The sequence below is a fragment of the Dryobates pubescens genome, chromosome 33 (genome assembly GCF_014839835.1).
Source record: "Dryobates pubescens isolate bDryPub1 chromosome 33, bDryPub1.pri, whole genome shotgun sequence".
In the NCBI taxonomy this organism is placed as follows: domain Eukaryota; kingdom Metazoa; phylum Chordata; class Aves; order Piciformes; family Picidae; genus Dryobates; species Dryobates pubescens.
The window spans coordinates 3,588,972-3,613,343 of record NC_071644.1 but is presented as its reverse complement, the minus strand read 5'-3'; the positions used below and the strand labels follow the sequence as shown (position 1 = coordinate 3,613,343).

General features: G+C 54.7%; 1 protein-coding gene across 4 annotated transcripts in view; it reads left to right on the top strand.

The window, feature by feature from the left end:
- Positions 1-19,561, top strand: part of KAZN (kazrin, periplakin interacting protein) — a 278,161-nt gene extending 258,600 nt beyond the window's left edge. For 3 of the 4 annotated variants that reach the window (XM_054175896.1, XM_054175899.1, XM_054175898.1), the window contains 7 exons: positions 4,823-5,014; positions 12,187-12,323; positions 14,168-14,338; positions 15,655-15,844; positions 16,734-16,864; positions 17,712-17,762; positions 19,274-19,561. In XM_054175896.1, the coding sequence (XP_054031871.1) occupies positions 4,823-5,014; positions 12,187-12,323; positions 14,168-14,338; positions 15,655-15,844; positions 16,734-16,864; positions 17,712-17,762; positions 19,274-19,441 (1,040 nt within the window). In that variant the 3' untranslated portion in view covers positions 19,442-19,561. The remainder of the gene's footprint in view (positions 1-4,822; positions 5,015-12,186; positions 12,324-14,167; positions 14,339-15,654; positions 15,845-16,733; positions 16,865-17,711; positions 17,763-19,273) is intronic. The other variant, XM_054175897.1, reaches the window with a different exon arrangement.
- The last annotated feature ends 4,811 nt before the right edge of the window (positions 19,562-24,372 follow it).

Genomic DNA, 24,372 nt, shown 5'->3' with positions numbered 1-24,372 from the left:
ATAGAGTAGAGTAGAATAGGATAGAGTAGAGTAGAGTAGGATAGAGTAGAGTAGAGTAGGATAGAGTAGAGTAGAGTAGAATAGGATAGAGTAGAGTAGAATAGGATAGGGTAGAGTAGAATAGGATAGAGTAGAATAGGATAGAGTAGAATAGGATAGGGTAGAATAGGATAGGATAGGGTAGAATAGGATAGGGTAGAGTAGAATAGGATAGAGTAGAGTAGAGTAGGATAGAGTAGAGTAGAGTAGAATAGGATAGGGTAGAGTAGAATAGGATAGAGTAGAGTAGAATAGGATAGAGTAGAGTAGAGTAGAATAGGATAGGGTAGAGTAGAATAGGATATAGAATAGAATAGGAATAGGAATAGAATAGGAATAGGAATAGAATAGAACAGATCAGGTTGGAAGAGACCTTTGAGATCAAGTCCAACCCATCATCCAACACCACCTAGTCAACTAAACCATGCAACCAAGCACCCTATCAAGTCTCCTCCTAAACACCTCCAATGATGGTGACTCCACCACCTCCCCAGGCAGCCCATCCCAATGGCCAATCTCTCCCTCTGTGTAGAATTTCTTCCTCACCTCCAGCCTAAACCTCTCCTGGCACAGCTTGACACTGTGTCCTCTTGTTCTGGGGCTGGGTGCCTGGGAGAAGAGACCAACCCCCACCTGGCTCCAAGCTCCCTTCAGGGAGTTGGAGAGAGCAAGAAAGTCTCCCCTGAGCCTCCTCTTCTGCAGGCTAAGCAACCCCAGCTCCCTCAGCCTCTCCTCCCAGGGCTGTGCTCCAGACCCCTCCCCAGCTTTGTTGCCCTTCTCTGGACACCTTCCAGCAGCTCAACATCCTTCCTGCACCAAGGGGGCCCAGAACTGGACCCAGGACTCCAGGTGTGGCCCAACCAGTGCAATATAAACCAAATCTATCTAGCAAACCCCAACTCTATGCCAAACCCCAGTGGATGTTGCACAGCCCAGTCCACTTTTTGTCTGCCTCTAGTTCCATCTTAAATGATCTCTCTGGCAAAACCAGGCTCTGGTGGGAGGTGTCCCTGCCCATGGCAGGGGGTTGGAACTGGAGGATCTTCAAGGTCCCTTCCAACCAAGATCGTTCCAGGATTCTATGAATCTGTTGTAAAATCATAGGGAAAGAGACTCAGGCTGGCTCCAACCTCCTTTGTGGTCCCCCCTCAGCCTCCTTTTCCTGCTCCAGAGCTCAGTAATTCAGCTTTCTCCCCAGGCTTTGGCTGCCTGCTCCTCTCTGGGTTGTGCCTATGGCTTCTTGTGGAGCTTGGATTTGAATCTGTTAGTAGTTTCTGGCCTGAATCAGGAGCCAAGTGCTCAGCTAGGGATTGAATTGCCTGCTTGCATGCTTTGGAGGAGGAATGCTGGGGAGTCCTTCTGTCACTGACTGGGCATGAGGTGGTCTGGGGGATGCTGCTTCCTGCAGCACCTTCTGGGAAGGAGCTTTGGGAGAGACCTCTGCAAAGCTGCTCAAGGAGTCGCCTCTGGGATTCTGGAGAAGAGGAGGCTCAGGGGAGACCTTCTTGCTCTCTCCAGCTCCCTGAAGGGAGGTTGGAGCCAGGTGGGGGTTGGTCTCTTCTCCCAGGCAGGCACCCAGCACCAGAACAAGAGGACACAGTCTCAAGCTGTGCCAGGGGAGGAATTGGCCATTGGAATGTGCTGCCCAGGGAGGTGGTGGAGTCCCTGTCCCTGGAGGTGTTCAAAGGGGATTGGATGTGGCACTTGGAGCCATGGTTTAGTTGTCAGGAGGTGCTGGGTGCCAGCTTGGACTTGCTGAGCTCTGAGGTCTATTTCCAACCTTATTGCTTCTATGACTCTGTGATTCTCTGCTGAAGGATTTGGGAGAGAGCTGCTCAAGGAGTCTCCTCTGGGATTCTCTGCTGCAGGATTTCCCTCTGGGTTCCCCATCCTTGGGTTTGTTTCCCTTTCTTGCAGGAGGGGATTTTTTCTGGCCTCCCACTGATAGCATAGAATTGTTTGGGTTGGAAATGACCTCTCCCTGGAATGCCTCTTCCCTGGAGGTGTTAAAGCCTAGGTTGGATGAAGCCTTGAGCAACCTGGGCTGGTGGGAGATGTCCCTGCCCTTGGCAAGGGGCTTGGAGCTGGATGATCTTCAAGGTCCTGTTTAACCTAAGCCATCCTTGAATTCTGTGGGTTGGAACTGGATGGTCTTTAAGGTCCCTTCCAAGCCCAAACAGTCTTAGCATGTGATCATGGAGTCCCAATTGCCAACCCAACACCACCATGGCCACTGAGCCAGGTCCCACAGTGCCATGTCCGCTCCTGTTGGGAACACCTCCAGGGAGGAGGACTCCACAAACGCTGCAGAATTCCCTGGGGATCTCTCCCCATGCCCAAACTGCCCTGCCTGGGTCCTCCTCCCCAGGTTAATCATTCCCCTGGGAACTGCAGACTGTTATCTCCCAGGGGAAGCAGCTGGCAAGGAGAGGTGAGAATGAGCTAGCAAGGGGCTGGGGGGAGGGAAGAGCAATCAGCTGCAGCCATTTGTGGGGTGGTGTGGGGCTTTCTGTGGCCAGGGGAGGGGATGGGGTGGGTTTTGCATGGTAAATGCCACACTGTGGACAAGGCCTTTGCCTCTCAGCCAGGTTCTGTCTAAACATGAGAAGGAGCTTCTTAACTCTGAGGATCTCAGAGCCCTGGAGCAGGCTGCCCAGGGAGGTGGTGGAGTCACCGTCCCTGGAGGTGTTCAAGAGGGGACTGGATGTGGCACTTGGTGCCATGGTTTAGTCATGAGGTCTGTGGTGACAGGTTGGACTTGATGATCTTTGAGGTCTCTTCCAACCTTTGTGACACTGTGATACTGAGTCTCCATCTCTGGAGTCTTTCAGGGCTCCCCTGGAGATGTTCCTCTGGGATGTGCTTTAGGTGATCCTGCTGTGGCACAGGGGTTGGACTTCATGATCATCACAGGTCCCTTCCAACCCTCACCACCCTGTGATTCCCAGAGGCTGGAAGTGTGGGGGGGATGCATTTCTGCAGCACACACACATCCCCCCCCCTCCCCCTGCCCCAGGAAGGTGCTTTTGGCCTTGGCCACCTTTCCTCTCTGGCCTTTCTGCTTGGGTTTTGGGGGCTGGGGCTTTTTTGCCTGGCTTTTTAGCAAGCCCTTTAGGACTGCCCCCAAAACTTCCAGCCTGGAGCTCGACTGTTCCTTGTTAGTGACTTTATTGCTGAATAATTTCCAGGATGGGATGTTGCCAGGTTTCAGATGGGAAGCATTTCAAGTATGCAAACCCAGATTTGATGCTTTCCTGGCGCAGCTGCCGGCGGGGCTGGGGCTGGGGGTGGGGGGAAGTTGCTTCTCCCTGCTCCACAAACCCTCCAGAAAGGAAACACATTGTGGGGGGGGGACCTTGGCCAAAATAAGGGGGAAACATCCCCCCACATCCCCCCCATGTTTCATTCTCAGGCTGGGTGATGCATGAGGACTAATGGGGAAAAGACCCAACTGGAGTAGCTTGGAGTGGGAGTACATCCTGGCCTGCAGCAGGAAGAGTGTGGCCAGCAGGAGCAGGGAAGTCATCCTGCCCTGTGCTCAGCACTGCTGAGGCCACACCTGGAGTCCTGTGTCCAGTTCTGGGCTCCTCAGCTTAAGAAGGACATTGAGAGACTTGAAGGTGTCCAGAGAAGGGCAACAGAGCTGGGGAGGGGTCTGGAGCACAGCCCTGGGAGGAGAGGCTGAGGGAGCTGGGGTTGCTTAGCCTGCAGAAGAGGAGGCTCAGGGGAGACCTTCTTGCTCTCTCCAACTCCCTGAAGGGAGGTTGGAGCCAGCTGGGGATTGGTCTCTTCTCCCAGGCAGACAGCCAGCCACAGAACAAGAGGACACAGTCTCAAGCTGTGCCAGGGGAGGTTTAGGCTGGAGGTGAGGAGAAAGTTCTTCCCAGAAAGAGGAATTGGCCATGGGAATGTGCTGCCCAGGGAGGTGGTGGAGTTGCAGTCCCTGGAGGTGTTCAGGAGGGGCTTGGATGTGGCACTTGGAGCCATCCATGGTTTAGCTGTCAGGAGGTGCTGGGTGACAGCTTGGCCTTGATGATCCTTGAGGTCTTTTCCAACCTTACTGATTCTGTGATTCTATGACAAGAGGAATTGGCCTCAACTTGTGCCAAGGGAGGTTTAGGTTGGACATGAGGAACAATTTGTTCCCCAAAGGGGTTAAGGCTTGGCCCAGGCTGCCCAGGGCAGTGGTGGAGTCCCCATCCTAGGAGGGGTTTCAAAGCCACGGAGATGAGGGCCATGGCTTAGTGGTGACCTGGCAGTGCTGCTGCTGATCTTAAAGGTCTCTTCCAACCAAAACAATTCTGTCTTCTTTTCTCCTCCTCCCCTGCCTTCTCCTCCTCCCCTGCCTTCTCCTTCCCCCCTCTCCTTCTCCTCCCCTGCCTTCTCCTCCTCCCCTGCCTTCTCCTCCTCCCCTGCCTTCTCCTCCTCCCCTGCCTTCTCCTCCTCCTCTGCCTTCTCCTCCTCCTCTGCCTTCTCCTCCTCCCCTGCCTTCTCCTCCCCCCCTGCCTTCTCCTCCCCCCCTGCCTTCTCCTCCCCCCCTGCCTTCTCCTCCTCCCCTGCCTTCTCCTCCTCTCCTTCTCTTCCTCCTCCCTCAAAGGCCACGCTGGTGTTGGGTTCAGTGGTTGGATCTGGCCCCCCTGGAGGTCCTTTCCAGCCCCACCACTGCTGTGTTCTTCGCCGCTGCTCCGTGCGGCAGCGCTGGGGCTGCGCGCAGCCCTGCTGCGGGCCGGGGGGGCCGGGGGGTGCGGGTGGCTTCCTGACATTGTGTCTCCTCTTCCTCCAGCGCTGCTGCGGGAGGAGGTGGCCCAGCTGCAGGAGGAGGTCCACCTGCTGCGGCAGATGAAGGAAATGCTGACCAAGGACCTGGAGGAGACCCACGGCAGCAAGGCCCCGGAGGTCCTCTCGGCCACCGAGCTGAAGGTGCAGCTGGCGCAGAAGGAGCAGGAGCTGGCGCGAGCCAAGGAGGCTCTGCAGGGTGAGGGCTGCCTGGCACAGGGCCACAGGGGGTTAGGGGTGGGGAGGCACCTCTGGAGATCATCCAGTCCAACCAGAGCAGGAGCAGAGAACCCAGCACAGGTCACACAGGAACACGTCCAGAGGGGGCTGGAAAGGCTCCAGAGAAGGAGACCCCACAACCTCTCTGGGCAGCCTGCTCCAGGGCTCTGTGAACCTCCCAGTGCAAAAGTTCCTCCTCATGGTGAGGTGGAACCTCCTGGGCTGGAGCTTATATCCATTGCCCCTTGCCCTATTCCAGGGAGGTGGTTGAGGCCCTGTCCCTGGAGGTGTTTAAGAGCAGGCTGGAGGAGGCTCTGGCCAGCCTGATCTAGTGTGGGGTGTCCCTGCCCATGGCAGGGGGGTTGAAACTAAATGATACTTGTGGTCCCTTCCAACCCTGACTGATTCTGTGATACTGTGAAGGTGTCCAGAGAAGGGCAACAAAGCTGGGGAGGGGTCTGGAGCACAGCCCTGGGAGGAGAGGCTGAGGGAGCTGGGGTTGCTTAGCCTGCAGAAGAGGAGGCTCAGGGGAGACCTTCTTGCTCTCTCCAACTCCCTGAAGGGAGCTTGGAGCCAGGTGGGGGTTGGTCTCTTCTCCCAGGCAGGCACCCAGCACCAGAACAAGAGGCCACAGTCTCAAGCTGTGCCAGGGGAAGTTTAGGCTGGAGGTTAGGAAGAAATTCTACACAGAGGGAGAGATTGGTCATTGGGATGTGCTGCCCAGGGAGGTGGTGGAGTCACCATTGTTGGAGGTGTTTAGGAGGAGACCTGATGGGGTGCTTGGTGCCATGGTTTAGTTGATGGTGTTGGATGATGGGTTGGATGTGATGATCTTGAAGGTCTCTTCCAACCTGGTCTGGTCTATTCTACACTATTCTACTCTATTCTATTCTACACTATTCTACTCCATTCCATTCCATTCCATTCCATTCCATTCCATTCCATTCCATTCCATTCCATTCCATTATAGGGCTCCCCAGGACACCCTCTCCCAGCTCTCCCTCCCCAGGGAACACCAGGCTGGCAAAGGGGCTGCAGAGGGTTGGCAGCATTGGAAAGTAATTCCTCCATGGCTGGTTAGAGAGCAGAGCCAGGAGAGCAGCTGAAGTGCAGCTGGAGATGTTTGTGAGCTGGGGGTGGGTTGGAGTGGAGCCCCTCAGAGGTTCCTGGTGAATTTTCCTTGTCCCCTGTGGAATTAGCAGGAATGCTGCAGAAGGCAGAGGCTGGGGGAATGGCTGGGGGAGCTGGGGATGTGTAGTCTTCAGAAGAGGAGGCTGAGGGGGAGACCTCATCAACCCTCTGTGCAACTCTGCCTGAAAGGAGGCTGGAGCCAGGTGGGGCTTGGTCTCTTCTCACATGCAACAGGCTGAGAGGAAGCAGCCTCAAGCTGTGCCAGGAGAGGGTTAGGTTGGGCATTAGGGAAGGTTTCATCACAGAAGGAGTTGTCAAGCCCTGGCACAGGCTGCCCAGGGAGGTGGTGGCTTGGCAGCAGTGGTGGGATTGTGAGCTCTAGGGCAGTGGTTGGACTTGATCTCAAAGGTCTCTATGGTTCTAGGGTCTCCTCCTCTCTCCCTGCAGTGGTTTGGGTGTTGGCAGGGCTGTGCTCTCCCTCCTTTGCCAGCAAGGAGCTCACTGCAAGCCCTGGGCCCAGGCTGTGCAGGGGAAATGGCCACACTGCAGCTCTCCCTCCCCAAAACACAAGCTGCCAAGGAGTCTGAGGAGGACAGCTTGGGAGCAGGAGCTGAGGGGTATGATCCTGAGCAGGGAAAAGCTCTGTTGGGTCATAGAATCAATAAGGGTGGAAAAGACCTCAAGGATCATCAGGTCCAACCTATCACCCAAGACCTCCTGACAATTAAACCATGGCTCCAAGGTTCACATCCAATCCCCTCTTGAACACCTTCAGGGATGGGGACTCCACCACCTCCCTGGGCAGCACATCCCAATGGCCAATTCCTCTTGCTGGGAAGAACTTTCTCCTCACCTCCAGCCTAAACCTCCCCTGGCACAGCTTGAGACTGTGGCCTCTTGTTCTGGGGCTGGGTGCCTGGGAGAAGAGCCCAACCCCCTCCTGGCTACAACCCCTGGCAGCACCCCAGCTCTAAATATCATCTCCAATCCCTGGCATGCTGAGTGGAGCTTGCACTTGTCAGCTGCTGTTCACAGATTACCACGAGAGGCTGTCAAAAGTTTTCAGCCTCAGAGCCTGAGCAGCCCCAGCCCACTGCATCTCACCTCAGCCTTGCTGGGGCTCTGAGCAACCTGATCTAGTTGGGGATGTCCCTGCTGGCTTGGACTAAGAAGGCTCAGGGAGACCTCATTGTGGCCTTCCAGGATCTGCAGGGGGCTCCAGGAAAGCTGGGGAGGGACTTTGGAGGCTGTCAGGGAGGGATAGGGCTGGGGGGGATGGAGCAAAACTGGAAGTGGGGAGGTTCAGCTTGGATGTGAGGAAGAAGTTGTTCCCCAGGAGGGTGCTGAGAGCCTGGCACAGGTTGCCCAGGGAGGTGGTGGAAGCCTCCTGCCTGGAGGGGTTTGCAGCCAGGCTGGAGGTGGCTGTGAGCAACCTGCTGCGGTGTGAGGTGTCCCTGCCCATGGCAGGGGGTTGGAGCTGGCTGAGCCTTGAGCTCCCTTCCAGCCCTGACACCTCTGTGATTCTATGACTAGGTGAGGTCCCTTCCAACCCAGTGCTTTCCATGATTTCCTTCAGGCCTGGGGTGCTGAGATGTATGGGGCAAGGGCAGGGGATTGAGCTGAGTCTCTATTTGAGGTGAGGGAGGATCAGAAAAATCCAAGAATCACAGGATGGTTGGGGTTGGGAGGGAGCTCTGGAGATTATTGAGTCCAACCCCCCCTGCCAGAGCACAGTCACCTAGGGGAGGTCACACAGGAATGTGTCCTGATGGGTCATGAAAGGCTCCAGAGAAGGAGACCCCACAACCTCTCTGGGCAGCCTGCTCCAGGGCTCTGGGACCCTCCCAGTGCTGGAACTTCCTGGGTTCCCTTTCAGTGTCCATTGCCCCTTGTCCTTTCACAGGACCCTTTCTTCTTGACACCCACCCTTCAGATAGTTTTATGCAGTTAGATCCCCTCTGGGCCTGCTCTTCTCCAGGCTCAACAGCCCCAGGGGCTCTCAGCCTGTCCTCCTCACAGAGCTGCTCCAGGCTGCATCTTTGCAGCCTCTCCAGCAGTTCCCTGTCCCCCTTGAGCTGGGGAGCCCAGAACTGGACACAATACTTAGCAGGGCAGAGGAGGAGAAGCTCCCTTGACCTGCTGGCCACACATCATGGATTTGGTCACTCTGCTTTACAAAAGCATCCCTAGAAATGAGTATCAGCCAAAAGCTGGCCACAGCCTTTCCTTCCCTGGGCCACCAGCACAGCCTCCAGCAGCAGGAAGCACTCTGGGTTTGTAAAGCTATAATTAGAGGGGGGGGGGGGGAAAAGCCCAACTGGAGTAGAGGATATCTGTTCCATGTGGACAAGGAGAGGGAAGTGCTGGTGAATGCAAAATGCAGAAGAGCAGAGTGGGTTTAACACCTCAGAACTCAGCTGAGTTGCCCAGGGAGGTGGCAAAGGCCCTTGAACCCCTGGAGGTGTTCAAGGGGTGTGTGGCCATGGCACCTGGGGACATGGTGTCAATGGCCATGGTGGTGTTGGGTTCACAGAATCAGCAAGGTTGGAAAAGACCTCAGAGCTCAGCAAGTCCAAGCTGGCACCCAGCACCTCCTGATCAACTCAACCATGGCCCCAAGTGCCACAGCCAAGCCTTTCTTGAACACCTCCAGGGACAGGGACTCCACCACCTCCCCAGGCAGCACATCCCAATGGCCAATTCCTCTTGCTGTGAAGAACCTTCTCCTCACCTCCAGCCTAAACCTCCCCTGGCACAGCTTGAGACTGTGTCCTCTTGTTCTGGGGCTGGGTGTTCTTGCTCTGGGCTAGGTGGGAGACCACCAGCAGCTCCCTTGCCTTTTGCTTTAAGACTGAGTATCAAAGGGGTAGGAGGGGTAGGGGGTATCTGCAGCCCCTGCCTTAGGGGAGGAGATACCTGATGGCATCCAGAAGCTGTTAGATGTTGAGGGCAACCAACAGGAGCTCAGGGCTAGGTGCTGAGACCACCAGCAGCTCCTTTGCCTCTTGCTTTAAGACTGAGTATCAAAGGAGTAGGGTTGGGGGGGTTGGTATCTGCAGCCCCTGCCTTAGGGGAGGAGATACCTGATGGCATCCAGAAGCTGTTAGATGTTGAGGGCAACCAACAGGAGCTCAGGGCTAGGTCCTGAGACCATCAGCAGCTCCTTTGCCTCTTGCTTTAAGACTGAGTATCAAAGGAGTAGGGTTGGGGGGGTTGGTATCTGCAGCCCCTGCCTTAGGGGAGGAGATGTCTGGTGGCATCCAGAAGCTGTTAGATGTTGAGGACAACCAACAGGAGCTCTGGGCTAGGTGGGAGACCACCAGCAGCTCCTTTGCCTCTTGCTTTAAGACTGAGTATCAAAGGAGTGGGGTTGGGGGGGTTGGTATCTGCAGCCCCTGCCTTAGGGGAGGAGATGCCTGGTGGCATCCAGAAGCTGTTAGATGTTGAGGCCAACCAACAGGAGCTCTGGGGGAGGTGGTGGCACCTTCAGTGGGGGCATCACTGGGTGGCTCCATCTGTGCTGCTGCCCTGGGCAAGGCTGCTCTGCTCAGGGTGGTGTGTGGAGAGGGATTGGATTTCAGCTCCTGAGGCAAACCTGGAAACCAAAGGCAGTTGGGGGGGGTGGATTTTTAATTGCCTTGGCTGTGAGAGGACCCCAGCACAGAGCAGGTCCTGTTACTGCTCTGTGTCCATCCTCCCCATGAAGGAGCAGTGCTCAGGGGACAGATCATGTGGCAGGAGGTGGAAGCTCAAATAACAGCATCAGAGGTCGACCTGTGCAGGGTGGGGGGGTGGTGAGAGCTGGGGCAGGGCAAGGGGGTTCACCCCAACATTCCCAACTCAGTCTCTCCCTGCTGGGGCTGGTGGGCCTGAGGGGGGCTGCTGGCTCACCCCTCTCCTTCTGCCATGGGCTCTGGGTGGAAGGGGAACATCAATAATGCAAAGGAGCCCTGGGAGAGAAGGACTTTTCCACTCAGGATGTGGGGTTAGGGTTTCTGGCTCCTCCTGCTGGGTTTGAGGTGAGGTTGGAGGTTTTGCCAGGTCCCACCATGCAGGTGGGCACAGGGAGGGCCTGATGGCATGGAATCATAGAATCAATGAGGTTGGGAAAGACCTCAGAGATCAGCAAGTCCAAGCTGGCACCCAGCACCTCCTGACAACTGAACCATGGCTCCAAGGGCCACATCCAAGCCTTTCTTGAACACCTCCAGGGATGGGGACTCCACCACCTCCCTGGGCAGCACATCCCAATGGCCAGTTCCTCTTTCTGGGAGGAACTTTCTCCTCACCTCCAGCCTGAACCTCCCCTGGCACAGCTTGAGACTGTGTCCTCTTGTTCTGGTGGTGCTTGCCTGGGAGTAGAGCCCCACCCCCACCTGGCTCCAAGCTCCCTTCAGGGAGTTGGAGAGAGCAAGAAGGTCTCCCCTGAGCCTCCTCTTCTGCAGGCTAAGCAACCCCAGCTCCCTCAGCCTCTCCTCCCAGGGCTGTGCTCCAGACCCCTCCCCAGCTTTGTTGCCCTTCTCTGGACACCTTCAAGTCTCTCAATGTCCTTCTTCAACTGAGGAGGCCAGAACTAGACACAGGACTCCAAGTTGTGGCCTAAGCAGTGCTGAGCACAGGGGCACCTTAATTGCACCTTGCTAATGAAAGGGCTGTGGGAGCAGCCCAGGCTGCAGCTCTGTGGTGCCTCTGCAGGAGCTGGGTCAGTTCTTTGTCATCTGGGCACATTCAAGTGCCTCAATGACCTTCTCTAATGGAGTTGGGGAGATTGAGATTGGCTGTGAGGAAGAAGTTGTTCCCCAGGAGGGTGCTGAGAGCCTGGCACAGGTTGCCCAGGGAGGTGGTGGAAGCCTCCTGCCTGGAGGTGTTTGCAGCCAGGCTGGAGGTGGCTGTGAGCAACCTGCTGCAGTGTGAGGTGTCCCTGCCCATGGCAGGGGGGTTGGAGCTGGCTGAGCCTTGAGCTCCCTTCACACCCTGATGATTCTGTGATTATAATTCCACCTCTAGACCCCAAATCACTTAAATGTGCCCTCAAGTCCTGGCCAGTGTGGTCAGTCACTTTTTGGGGGGGGGGGGAGGGACTCACTTCCACAGGGTCCAGATCCCAGCCCAGTGTGGTTCCAGTCAGCTTCTCAGTAGTTTCTCAGATGCTGGGAAATAGCTGTGTAGGGGAAAGGTTGTAGTTAAATACACCCAGGCAGCAGGAAAGGGCCTTTTAAAAAGCACTTGGATGTGGTCTGCCTGTGGTTATTTTTAGAAGCTTTCTGGAGTCATTTCCCAAGCTAGGGAGAAGGAAAAAAAAAACACCCCACCAAATAATAATAAGGAAAGTCCCAGGGTTGGAAAGGGGCTCCCAGGAGGAGCCATAGACACTGAAGTGGGCAAGGGAAAATGACAAGCACTGCCCATCATGGAGCAATGATGTGGGTTAGGGAGGTGGTGGAGTCACCACCTCTGGAGGTGTTCAGAGAAGGAGGAGATCATAGAATCACTACCTGCTGTAGTGTGAGGTGTCCCTGCCCACAGCAGGGGGGTTGGAGCTGACTGAGCCTTGAGCTCCCTTCCAAGCCTGAGAGTTCTGTGATTCTGGGGAAGCTGGCTTTGCCCTGGTGTGATTGATTGGAGTGGTTGTGGCTCCTCACGAGGAGGCTTTGCCTCCAGCTGCAGGAGCAGCTCTGCTTGTTGGGATGAGCTGGTTTCATAGCACAGATCGCTCTTGAGCTGGGTTTTAAGCTGGAGATGGGGGCTGGGGTGCTCTGTCTGGACCCTGCTTGGGGTCACCACCTGCAGCCCCAGCCAGGGCCCACCCCTGGTGCCCGGTGTGGGAGGTTTAGCCCTGGCACGGTGGAGTGCAGGAACTGCAGGCTGGAGGCGCTGCGGGAGCAGGCTGCAGGAGCCTCCGGGAAGGAGGTGAGCTGGAGCCTGGCTTAATTTTGATGCCTTTTCCTTGAGGTATAAAGAGGCTGGAGGTGAGGGGGCTGCTGTGCCCCCCCATGCTTGGAGCTTCTTCTTCTCCCACAGCCATGAAAGCCGACCGCAAGCGCTTGAAGGTGGAGAAGACAGACCTGGTGAGCCAGATGCAGCAGCTCTACGCCACCCTGGAGAGCCGTGAGGAGCAGCTCCGAGACTTCATCAGGAACTATGAGCAGCACAGGAAAGTGAGTGTGGGCTCCCATGGGACCAGGGAGACCCAGCAGCAGCCTGCCAGCGCCTGAAGGGGCCCTGAGGGAAGGATGGGGACAGACAGAGGATGAGGGGCAGGGGATTCAAAGCAGGGAAGGGCAGATCGAGGCTGTCAGGAAGGAGGTCTTCACTGGGAGGGTGGTGGAGCACTGGAACTGGTTGCCCAGGGAGGTGGTTGAGGCTCCTTCCTTGGAAATCATAGAATCAGTCAGGGTTGGAAGGGACCACAAGGATCAGCCAGTTTCAACCCCCCTGCCATGGGCAGGGACACCCCACACCAGATCAGGCTGGCCAGAGCCTTACCCAGCCTGGGCTTAAACACCTCCAGGGACAGGGCCCCAATCACCTCCCTGGACAACCCATCCCAGGGCTTCACCACTCTCATGGGGAAGAACTTCCTCCTCACCTCCAGCCTGAATCTCCCCACCCCCAGCTTCATTCCATTCCCCCCAGTCCCATCACTACCTGAGAGCCTGAGCAGTCCCTCCCCAGCCTTCTTGGAGCCCCCTGCAGATCCTGGAAGGCCACAATGAGGTCACCTCAGAGCCTTCTCCTCTCCATACTGAACAGCCCCAACTGCCTCAGTCTGTCCTCACAGGAGAGGTGCTCCAGCCCTCTGCTCATCCTCCTGGCCCTTCTCTGGACACCTTCCAGCACCTCCAGATCCTTCTTGTAACAGGGGCTCCAGAACTGGAGGCAGCACTCCAGGTGGGGTCTCCCCAGAGCTGAGCAGAGGGGGAGAATCACCTCCCTTGCCCTGCTGGCCACACTTCTCTTGCTGCAGCCCAGGCTCTGGTTGGCTCTGTGGGCTGCAAGTGCACTCTGAGAGCTCCTGGTGAGCTTCTCCTCCACCAATATTCAAGGTGAGGCTCGATGAGGCCCTGGGGAGGTCCGTGCTGCCTGCAGGGTGGTCAGACTGGATGACCCTTGGAGATCCCTTCCAGCCTGGACCTCTCTTAGGATTCTGTGATTCTATGGTCTCATGACCCAGAGGGGATGGCAGTGGCCTCAGCACAAAATCCAGTTTGTAATCAGACAAAAAGCAGAACTAGTTCAAGATGGCCTTGCTCACTGCGGGGAGGTTGGACCAGATGACCTTTAAAGGTCCCTTTATACCCCCAAGATTCTATGGAGTTAGAAGGGACCTCTGGAGCTCCTCCAGCCCAACCCCGTGCTCCAGCAGAGCACCCACAGCAGCTTGCCCAGCAGCACAATGCCCAGGGTGGGGTTGGAAGCTCTCCACACAAGGGGACTCCAAAACCTCTCTGGGCAGCCTGCCCCAGGGCTCAGCACCCTCACACCAAACAAGTTTATCCTCCTGTTCAGATGGAACCTCCTGGGTTCCAGTTTGTGCCCACTGCCCCTTGGCCTGTCCCTGGGCACCACTGAGCAGAGCCTGCCCCCAGCCTCTTGCCCCCCAGCCTTTAGCTCTTGCTGAGCATTGCTCAGCTCCCCTCTGGGGCTGCTCTTCCCCAGGCTCTCAGCCCCAGGGGCTCTCAGCCTTTGCTCCTCACAGAGCTGCTCCAGGCCCCTCAGCAGCTTTGTGGCCTCTGCTGGACTCTCTCCAGCAGTTCCCTGTCTCTCCTGAACTGGGGAGCCCAGAACTGGAGGCAGTCCTCCGGCTATGGCCCCCAGAGGGGCAGCAGAGCCTGCCAGCCACGCTCTTCTTCAGGAGCCCAGTCACAAGGTGTTGTGTGCCAGCGCCAGGTGCCCGTGGGCAGCGCAGCAGCGGGCCGGTCCCGGGGGGGGGTGGGCAGAGGGGTTTGCAGCAGGGAGCAGGTTTCCTCTTCCTGATGGGCACCACCCCATGTCCCGGCAGGAGAGCGAGGACGCGGTGAAAGCCCTGGCCAAGGAGAAGGACCTCCTGGAGCGGGAGAAGTGGGAGCTGCGGCGGCAAGCCAAGGAGGCTACCGACCACGCCAGCGCCCTCCGCTCCCAGCTCGACCTGAAAGACAACCGCATGAAGGAGCTGGAGGCCGAGCTGGCCATGGTGAGCTCGGCACCACAGCTGCTGCGCTGGGCTCGGCCGCTGGGGGCACCCCCGGCGGCTTCTGCTGCGGTGAAATGTTGCTTGCAGCGCTGCAGTCAAGTGGGTGCTGCCTTGGTTGCTTGCACATGGCTGCTGCCACCTTTGCATGCACGTGGTTGTCTCCATGGCCGCATGCATGTAGTTCCCTCTATGGCTGCATGCACACAGTTGCCCCCATGGTTGCATGCATGTGATTGCCTCCATGGCTGCATGCACGCAGTTGCCCTCATGGTTGCATGCATGTGATTGCCTCCATGGCTGCATGCACACAGTTGCCCCCATGGTTGCATGCATGTGATTGCCTCCATGGCTGCATGCACGCAGTTGCCCTCATGGTTGCATGCATGTGATTGCCTCCATGGTTGCATGCACACAGTTGCCCCCATGGTTGCATGCACACAGTGATTGCCTCCATGGCTGCATGCACGCAGTTGCCCTCATGGTTGCATGCATGTGATTGCCTCCATGGTTGCATGCACACAGTTGCCCCCATGGTTGCATGCATGTGATTGCCTCCATGGCTGCATGCACGCAGTTGCCCTCATGGTTGCATGCATGTGATTGCCTCCATGGTTGCACGCACGCAGTTGCCCCCATGGTTGCATGCATGTGATTGCCTCCATGGCTGCATGCACACAGTTGCCCCCATGGTTGCATGCATGTGATTGCCTCCATGGTTGCATGCACACAGTTGCCCCCATGGTTGCATGCACACAGTGATTGCCTCCATGGCTGCATGCACACAGTTGCCCCCATGGTTGCATGCACACAGTGATTGCCTCCATGGTTGCATGCACAGAGTGATTGCCTCCATGGCTGCATGCACGCAGTTGCCCCCATGGTTGCATTAACATGGTTGCCTCCATGGTTGCATGCACACAGTTGCCCCCATGGTTGCATGCACAGAGTGATTGCCTCCATGGCTGCATGCACGCAGTTGCCCCCATGGTTGCATTAACATGGTTGCCTCCATGGCTGCATGCACATGATTCCCTCCATGGCTGCATACATGTAGTTGCCCACCGCTGCATGCACCTGGTTCCCTCCACGGCTGCATGCACCTGGTTGCCTCCATGGCTGCATTATTGCAGTGCTGGCACCCACCCCCCACCCATGCCTCAAGAGGAGCTGGCTGGGCTGTCCATGGGCGTGGAGCGAGGAGGAGTTTGGGCACCGCCATTGGGGCGGGGGCAGAGGGTTCTGCGCCGGTGCCGCCGCTCCGGGACACCTCCCTGCCTCTCCCTCCCCATAACCACCTTCCCCACCTGCTCCCCCAGGCCAAGCAGTCCCTGGCCACGCTGACCAAGGACGTCCCCAAGCGCCATTCCTTGGCCATGCCGGGCGAGACGGTGCTGAACGGCAACCAGGAGTGGGTGATGCAGGCTGACCTCCCGCTGACCGCCGCCATCCGGCAGAGCCAGCAGACCCTCTACCACTCCCACCCCCAGCACTCGGCGGACAGGCAAGGTGGGCACGGCCTCGGGGTGGGGGGCAGCGCCAGCACCTCTCGTGCAGGGCTGCCGTGGACTCATGGAATGGGTTTGGTTGGAAGAGAATTTAGGATTAGGATTGGAAGTAGAAGTGGAATTAGAATTGGAATTAGAAGTGGAATTGGAATTGGAATTGGAACTGGAATTGGAACTGGAATTAACCAGGTTGGGAAAGAGCTTTGAGATCATCCAGTCCAACCTCTCACCCAACACCATCTGATCAACTCAACCATGGCACCAAGTGCCTTAGCCAGGCTCTTCCTAAACGCCTCCAGGGATGGGGACTCCACCACCTCCCTAGGCAGCTCTGCTCCTCTCTGCTGAGACCGCAGCTGGAGCTCTGGGGCCAGTTCTGGAGCCTCTGGAGGTGCTGGAAGGTGTCCAGAGAAGGGCCACGAGGAGGAGCAGAGGGCTGGAGCTGCTCTGCTGTGAGCACAGCCTGAGGGAGTTGGGGTTGTGCAGGCTGGAGAAGAGAAGGCTCTGAGGAGACCTAATTGTGGCCTTCCAGAATCTGCAGGGGGCTCCAAGAAAGCTGGGGAGGGACTTTTGAGGCTGTCAGGGAGGGATAGGACTGGGGGGGGATGGAGCAAAACTAGAAGTGGGGAGATTGAGATTGGATGTGAGGAAGAAGTTGTCCCCCAGGAGGGTGGTGAGAGCATGGCACAGGTTGCCCAGGGGGGTTGTGGAAGCCTCCTGCCTGGAGGTGTTTGCAGCCAGGCTGGAGGTGGCTGTGAGCAACCTGCTGCGGTGTGAGGTGTCCCTGCCCATGGCAGGGGGTTGGAGCTGGCTGAGCCTTGAGCTCCCTTCCAACCCTGAGAATTGTGTGGGTCTGTGTTAACTCCTTGCTGTCCCTCTTTGCCTTCCAGCTGTCAGAGTGAGCCCCTGCCATTCCCGGCAGCCCTCCATCATCTCCGACGCTTCGGCGGCCGAGGGCGACCGCTCCTCCACGCCCAGCGACATCAACTCCCCGCGGCACCGAACGCACTCCCTCTGCAACGTAAGGCGCCAGATGATGGGCTGGGGGCATGTCTTGCTTCCCCCCCACTTGCTCCCTCCACCTGATGCTTCAGGTCCTCCCCTTCCCCTAATGCTGTTGGGGTAGGTGGTAGGAGGTTTGCTGAGCTGGAGCGCTGCGTTCCTGGGGCGTCTCCTCCGGCAGAGGGACGTAGGTCTGTTGGGACAAGGCCAGAAGAGGGACACAGAGGTGATCAGAGAATTGTTAGGGTTGGAAGGGACCTCAAGGATCAGCCAGTTCCAACCCCTCCTGCCATGGCCAGGGTGACCTCACACTGCATCAGGTTGCTCAGAGCCACAAAGAGGATCCAAGGGCTGGAGCAGCTCTGCTGTGAGGATAGGCTGAGGGAGCTGGGGGTGTTCAGCCTGGAGAAGAGAAGATGCTGAGGGGACCTTCGAGCTGACTTCCAGTACCTGAAGGGATCCTACAGGGAGGCTGCAAAGGGACTTTCCATGAGGGTGTCCAGAGACAGGCCAAGGGGGAATGGTTTGAAGCTGAGGCAGAGCAGGGTTGCAGTGGAGCTTAGGAGGAAGCTCTTCAGTGTGAGGATAGTGAGACTCTGGAACAGGTTGCCCAGAGAGGCTGTGGATGTTTGCTCCCTGGAGATGTTCAAGGCCAGGGGCCTTGGGTAACCTGAGCTGGTTGAAAGGCTTCCTTGCCCATGGCAGGGAGGTTGGAGTAGATGATCTCTAAGGTTTCTTCCAGCCTAGGCCATTCTATGATCCATCCCAGCTCCACAGTGATGTGGCTGCCAGAAGAAGCTGCTTTTGGTGGGGGTCTTGGGCTGTGTTGGGGCTGATTGAATGGGATCCATCTCTTTCTGTCACAGGGGGACAGCCCTGGACCGGTACAGAAGAACTTGCACAACCCAATTGTACAGGTAGGACACAAAGCCCTGTTTAAATCCCTGTCTTGTGCTAGGAAGCACTTTGGGGAGGGGGCTCAGGGGCACAGAACAGAAGCCATCCCAAATAGCAAGTCTGGGGTGTCTCAGGTTCCATGATTCTACCCAAAATCCAGTTGATGCCATAGGTGGTTGCTGTGCTCTTGGTGTTCCTAAGGCACAGCCTAGATCAGGTTGTTCTGTGTTTGGCCCTAAGATGTTGAGGTGGCCTTGGACAGACCCTTGCTGTGAGCTAAAATTCATAGTATCACAGACTGGTTTGGGTTTTAAAGACCTTTAGAGGTCATCCAGTCCCAACCCCCTTGCAGGGAGCAGGAACATCTGCAGCTGGAGCAGGGATGGAGCATCCACCACCTCCTGCACAACCTGAATGGAGAAGCCAAAGTCTCAGAAAGGTGGAGGGGGAGCCCAGTATCACTGCCAGGACAAGGGGTGATGGTTTGAGGAAGACTTAGACTAGGTGGAAGGAAGAAATTCTTTTCACATTCAGGGTGGTGAGAGCCTGGCCCAGGGTGCCCAGAGAGGAGGGAGATGGCCCATCCCTGGAGCCATTCCAGGTGAGGTTGTTTGGGGCTCTGAGCAACCTGCTCTAGCTGCAGATGTCTCTGCTGGCTGCACAGGCTCAAACTCAAAACTATTCTATGATCCCTTGAAATTCCATCACCAGATATGGAGGTGTTCAAGGCCAGGCTGGATGAGGCCTTGAGCAGCCTGGGCTGGTGCACGGTGTCCCTGCCCATGGCAGGGGGATTGGAACTGGAGGATCTTGAAGGTCCCTTCCAACCCAAACCATTCTATGAGTCAAGAATGAGGGGGGTTTGGCCAAGACTAATGTTGCCTTGAACCTAAACCCAAATATTTTTGGAAACCCATCCCCTGTAGCCCACCACAGGGCTCTTTCTGGGAAGAACTTTCTCCTCACCTCCAGCCTAAACCTCCCCTGGCACAGCTTGAGACTGTGTCCTCTTGTTCTGCTGCTGGATGCCTGCCTGGGAGAAGAGCCCAACCCCCACCTGGCTCCAAGCTCCCTTCAGGGAGTTGCAGAGAGCAAGAAGGTCTCCCCTGAGCCTCCTCTTCTGCAGGCTAAGCAACCCCAGCTCCCTCAGCCTCTCCTCCCAGGGCTGTGCTCCAGACCCCTCCCCAGCTTTCTTGCCCTTCTCTGGACACCTTCAAGTCTCTCAATGTCCTTCTTAAACTGAGGAGCCCAGAACTGGACACAGGACTCCAGGTGTGGCCTCAGCAGTGCTGAGCACAGGGCAGGATGATTTCCCTGCTCCTGCTGGCCACACTCTTCCTGCTGCAGCCACAGAGAATCAGTAAGGTTGGAACAGACCTCAAAGCTCACCAAGCCCAGCCTGTCCCCTCCTCGCAGCCCCCTCGCTCCTCCCCCATCGCGGGCGATCCGAGGCAAAGCTGCTGCCTGACCAAACCCACGGCCTTTGTTTTGTTGTTTCTTTTCCCCCTCTCCTCCCTTGCCCCCCCGGCAGTCTCTAGAAGACCTGGAAGACCAAAAACGGAAGAAGAAGAAAGAGAAGATGGGCTTTGGCTCCATCTCCAGGGTGTTCGCCCGGGGCAAGCAACGCAAATCCCTCGACCCCGGCCTCTTCGACGGTACGGCCCCGGACTACTACATCGAGGAGGACGCGGACTGGTGACCCCCTCCACCCCCCCGGGCGATGCCACTGCTGTACATAACCCTCCTTCCCCCAGCCCACCCCACCTGTGGACGTGTTACCTGTTGTCTTGGGAGCGATGCAGTGTTGTCACTTCGGTTGTTTGGGTTTTTTTTAACCCTGGGGGGGGGGGGGCGGGGGGCGGTGTTTTATGTCCTTTTCTTTCAGTTCCCCCCTCCCCACCCCTCCCCCCGGGCCCCTGCCGGCAGCTCCTCCTCCGTCGCTTCGGTTTGCGGCGCCGGGGTCGGCCCGGAGGGGGTTTGGGTTGGTGGGGTTTTTTTTGGGGGGGCGGGGGGGATGGTTTTTTTGTTCGTGGGGCTTTTTTTTTTGGTGACAAAACTTGAAACTTGAAGGACTGCTGTGTCTCTGTAAATACCGGAATTCTCGTGCACTTTGTGCTTGTGACCTCCCTCTCATCCCCTTCCCCCCCCACCCCGAAAACGAACCCAACCCCTCCGTTTGCCGGAGCCCAGCCCCGTGGGGACGTCCTCACCTGGGGGGAAGGACCAAGGACCTGCCCAGCTGAAGGAGCTCGGAGAGAAAACACACACACACACACACAAAAGCCAACAAAGACAAAACAGAAAAAGGAGGAAGAAAAGGAAAACCAACAAGAAAAAGAGGGGGGGTGGAAAAATCTCATTCGCTGTGATGTCTTCCTGGCTGAACCCCGTGGAGGTGACCCTATGGCTGGTTGGGATGGTGGCTGGTCTGGAAAAAGTGTTGTGCCTGTTGCCTTTTCCTTCTCTCCTTTTTATTCTCTCTCTTCTTTTTTCCTCTCTCTCATTTTTTTATCTCTTTTTCTCTCTCTTCTTTTTCCTCTCTCCTTTCTTTTTCCTTTCTCTTTTTCCTTTCTCTCCTTTCTTTTTCCTTCTCTCTTCTTACCCTTCTCTCTTCTTTCTCTTCCTTCTCTCTTCTCTCTTCTTTCACTTTCCTTCTCTCTTCTTTCTCTTTCCTTCTCTCTTCTTTCTCTTCCTTCTCTCTTCTTTCTCTTCCTTCTCTCTTCTTTCTCTTCCTTCTCTCTTCTTTCTCTTCCTTCTCTCTTCTTTCTCTTCCTTCTCTCTTCTTTCTCTTCCTTCTCTCTTCTTTCTCTTCCTTCTCTCTTCTTTCTCTTCCTTCTCTCTTCTTTCTCTTCCTTCTCTCTTCTTTCTCTTCCTTCTCTCTTCTTTCTCTTCCTTCTCTCTTTCCTTCTCTCTCCTTTCTTTTTCCTTCTCTCTCCTTTCTTTTTCCTTCTCTCTCCTTTCTTTTTCCTTCTCTCTTTCTCTTTCCTTCTCTCTCCTTTCTCTTTCCTCTCTTCTTTTTTCATTTTGTTCTTTTTTCTTTCTTTTCTTTTTATCTTTTTCTTTTCTTTTCCCTTTCTTTTCTTTTTTTTGCTCTTTTACCTTTTCTTTTTCTTTCTTTTCCCTTCCTTCCCTTTTCCCTTCCTTCCCTTTTCCCTTCCTTCCCTTTTCCCTTCCTTCCCTTTTCCCTTCCTTCTCTTTCTGTTTGCTTTCTTTTTTTAGTGGGTTTTTTGTTGTTGTTCCCTATTAGTTGTTTTTAATTTATTTGCACAAACCCAGAGGAGCTACTCTCGAAAAAGAAAAGAGAAAAGAAAAAAGAAAAGAAAAGAAAAGAAAAGAAAAGAAAAGAAAAGAAAAGAAAAGAGAAAAAAAAAAGAAAGGGAAAAAAAGAAAAGAAAACTTTTAAATTATTGCAGAAATTCTTTTGGGATTTGTTTTTTCTATTTTTCCACCTTGGCTGGGCTGGGGATGGGGAAGAGGAGGAAAAAAAAAACCACCACACAAAAACCAGCCAAACAAAACAAGGAAGAAACCCAAGCAGAAAGGGGTGTGTTTGTACTGTAATATCCTGGGAAGCTGCTGCTGGGGGTTGGGTGGGAGGAGAGCAGAGCTGTGGACCCTCCTGCTGGCCCTCAGCTGTTGCCTACCCCAGGAGGCACTTAAAACGCCTTGGAAAACGCCAATGTATTCCTTGCAGAGGTGGGGGAGAAGCTGGGGGGATGGGGGGGATTAGGGGAGGCTTCACCCACTGCTTTTGCCCCCCACCCCCATCCCCCTCCCCAAAGGCCTCGCTCTTTGCTTCCGAGTAAAATTTGGAGGCTCCAGCAGGAGCTGGGAGAAGGGGAAAGGAGATCTCAATCCCAAGATATCCCCCCCCAAAACATTCCCTGGCCAGGACCAGCCACCCCCCTGCTCCCATTTGGGGTCTTCTTGCTCTGGGGGGGGGGTGGGGGTGGGGGGTGAGGGTGGGGAGGGGAAAGGGTTGGGGCAATCGGTACGAAGCCCTCCCCCACCCCCTGCTCCTTACACTGTGGAGGAGGAAGGGGGGGTGGGGAGGGTTGGTTTTCATGGCACTTGGGGGTGGGGGGGTGATTGTTTTTTAAGTGCAAGTTGAGCTTGTGCTTCCAAAAAGCCCTTGGGAATGCCCTCCTACCCCCCACCCCTACCCCCCACCCCCTTTTCATGCCCTCCCAGGGCCTGGGGTGCTTCTCCCCTCTCGGCTGCCACGTGCTCTGCTTATGCCAAGACAAGTACCTTATGCTTTAAATGCTTACCATATCATTTTAAGCTCTTAAAAGAGAAAACAAACAAAACAGAAAAGGAACTGTATGAAGATTTATTTAATGATGCCTATAATAATAGTGTATTATTATTATTAATTATTATTATTATTATTATTATTATTGGTTGTGGTTTTTTTTTCTTCCCCTTCTGATAATGTTGATAGCAAAAACAAAAAACCAACAGGAAAAAAAAAGAGGTTAGTTTTCATTTGGTCCTAAATCACCCAAATGAAGCCTCCCCCCACCCACCCCCCTCACCCTGTGGATTTCCTGCCTCCCCTCCCCCCCCCCCCCCCCCCCCCCCCCCCCCCCCTCCAAGGGAATATTGATGCAGAAGAAGCCACAGAAGAGGGATGGGAGGAGGGGAGGGGAGGGGAGGGAGGGAGGGAGGGAGGGAGGGGTGAGGGCCACCCCACCCTCGGGTAGGGTTTGCCCTGTGGCTGCTTTTTGGGCCATTTTTTTTTTGGACTCCCATTTTCTTTGGTGATCTTCTGTTGCTGGTTTTCTGTTGTTGTTTTTGCTCTTGTTCTCTGTGGTTTGGTAATTTAAAGCAGAACTCACCCAGATCAGAGGAACAAATCTCCCTCTTCTGACCAAGTAGTTTTCCTTTGGCATTTCAGCTCTGCTTTGGTTTGGTTTGGTTCAGTTTGGTTTATTTTAGTTGGGTTGGGTTTGGTTTGGTTCATTTTAGTTTGGTTCATTTTAGTTTGGTTTGGTTTGGTTTGGTTCCTTTTGGTTTAATTTGGTTTGGTTTCATTTTGATTTGGTTCTTTTGGGTTTGCTTCATTTGGGTTTGGTTCATTTTGCTTTGTTTTGGTTTTGTTTGGTTCATTTTGGTTTATTTTGGTCCATTTGGGTTTGGTTCATTGGGGTTTGGTTTATTTGGGTTCATTTGGGTTGGGTTCATTTGGGTTGGGTTCATTTTGATTTGGTTTGGTTCAATTTAGTTTGGTTCAGTTTGGTTTGGTTTGGTCCATTTGGGTTTGGTTTATTTTGCTTTGGTTCATTTGGGTTTGGTTCAGTTTGGTCCATTTGGGTTTGGTTCAGTTTGGTTTGGTTCAGTTTGGTTTGGTTCAGTTTGGTTCTTTTTCATTTGGTTCATTTTGCTTTATTTTGGTTCATTTTGATTTGGTTCAATTTGGTTTGGGTTGGGTTGATCCATTTGGGTTTGGTCCATTTGGGTTTGGTCCGTTTGGGTTTGGTTTATTTTGCTTTGGTTTGGTTCATTTGGGTTTGGTTCATTTGGGTTTGGTCCATTTGGGTTTGGTTTATTTTGCTTTGGTTTGGTTCATTTGGGTTTGGTTCATTTGGGTTTGGTTCATTTGGGTTTGGTTCATTTGGGTTTGGTTCAGTTTGGTTCATTTGAGTTTGGTTCATTTTGCTTTATTTTGGTTTGGTTCACTTTGGTTTGGTTCAGTTCGGTTTATTTTGGTTCAATTTGGTTTGGTTCACTTTGGTTTGGTTCAGTTCACTTTATTTTGGTTCAATTTGGTTTGGTTCACTTTGGTTTGGTTCAGATTGGTTTGGTCCATTTCGGTTTGGTTTGGTTTAGTTTGCTTTGGGTTTATTTTGGCTTGGCTTGTTTGGGTTTGGTTTCATTGGGTTTGGTTTACTTTGGTTTGCTTTATTTGGATTTAGTTTGGTTTCTTTGGGTTTGGTTTGGTTTCATTTTGCTTTCTTTTGCTTTGCTTTGCTTTGCTTCCTTTTGTTTTGCTTTCTGTTGCTTCCTTTTGCTTCCTTTTGCTTTCTTTTTTCAATTGTAAATGAGGAAAGAATTCTTTAAAAACCAGGAGGAAAAAAAAAAACCCAGAAAACTTTGACTAAGAGGATGATTTATTTAACTCTAACCAGTGTATGAACTATGGGTAACTGTAGATTTAACTTTCTTTTTATGATCTCCCCCCTCCCCAACCCTCCCTTCCCCTCCACCCCCACCCCCCCCTTCACCCCTCCCCATGTGAAGTGGGAGGGGGGGGAGGGGGGAAAGGATCTTTGAAGGCATGGATGCAAATATAAAATTATAAAAGAATCTAAATAAAGCTTATTTTAAAGTATGGCTCAGCTCCAGCTGCTTTGATTTGCTTGGCAGGCAGACACCCTGGGCTGGGGTCGGAGTGGCTGGAGAGCGGCCAAGCAGAAAGGGACCTGGGAGTGCTGGGTGACAGCAGCTCAACAGGAGCCAGCAGTGTGCCCAGGGGGCCAAGAAGGCCAAGGACATCCTGGCCTGCAGCAGGAAGAGTGTGGCCAGCAGGAGCAGGGAAGTCCTTGTGCCCTGTGCTCAGCACTGCTTAGGCCACACCTGGAGTCCTGTGTCCAGTTCTGGGCTCCTCAGGTTAGGAAAGAAGTTGAG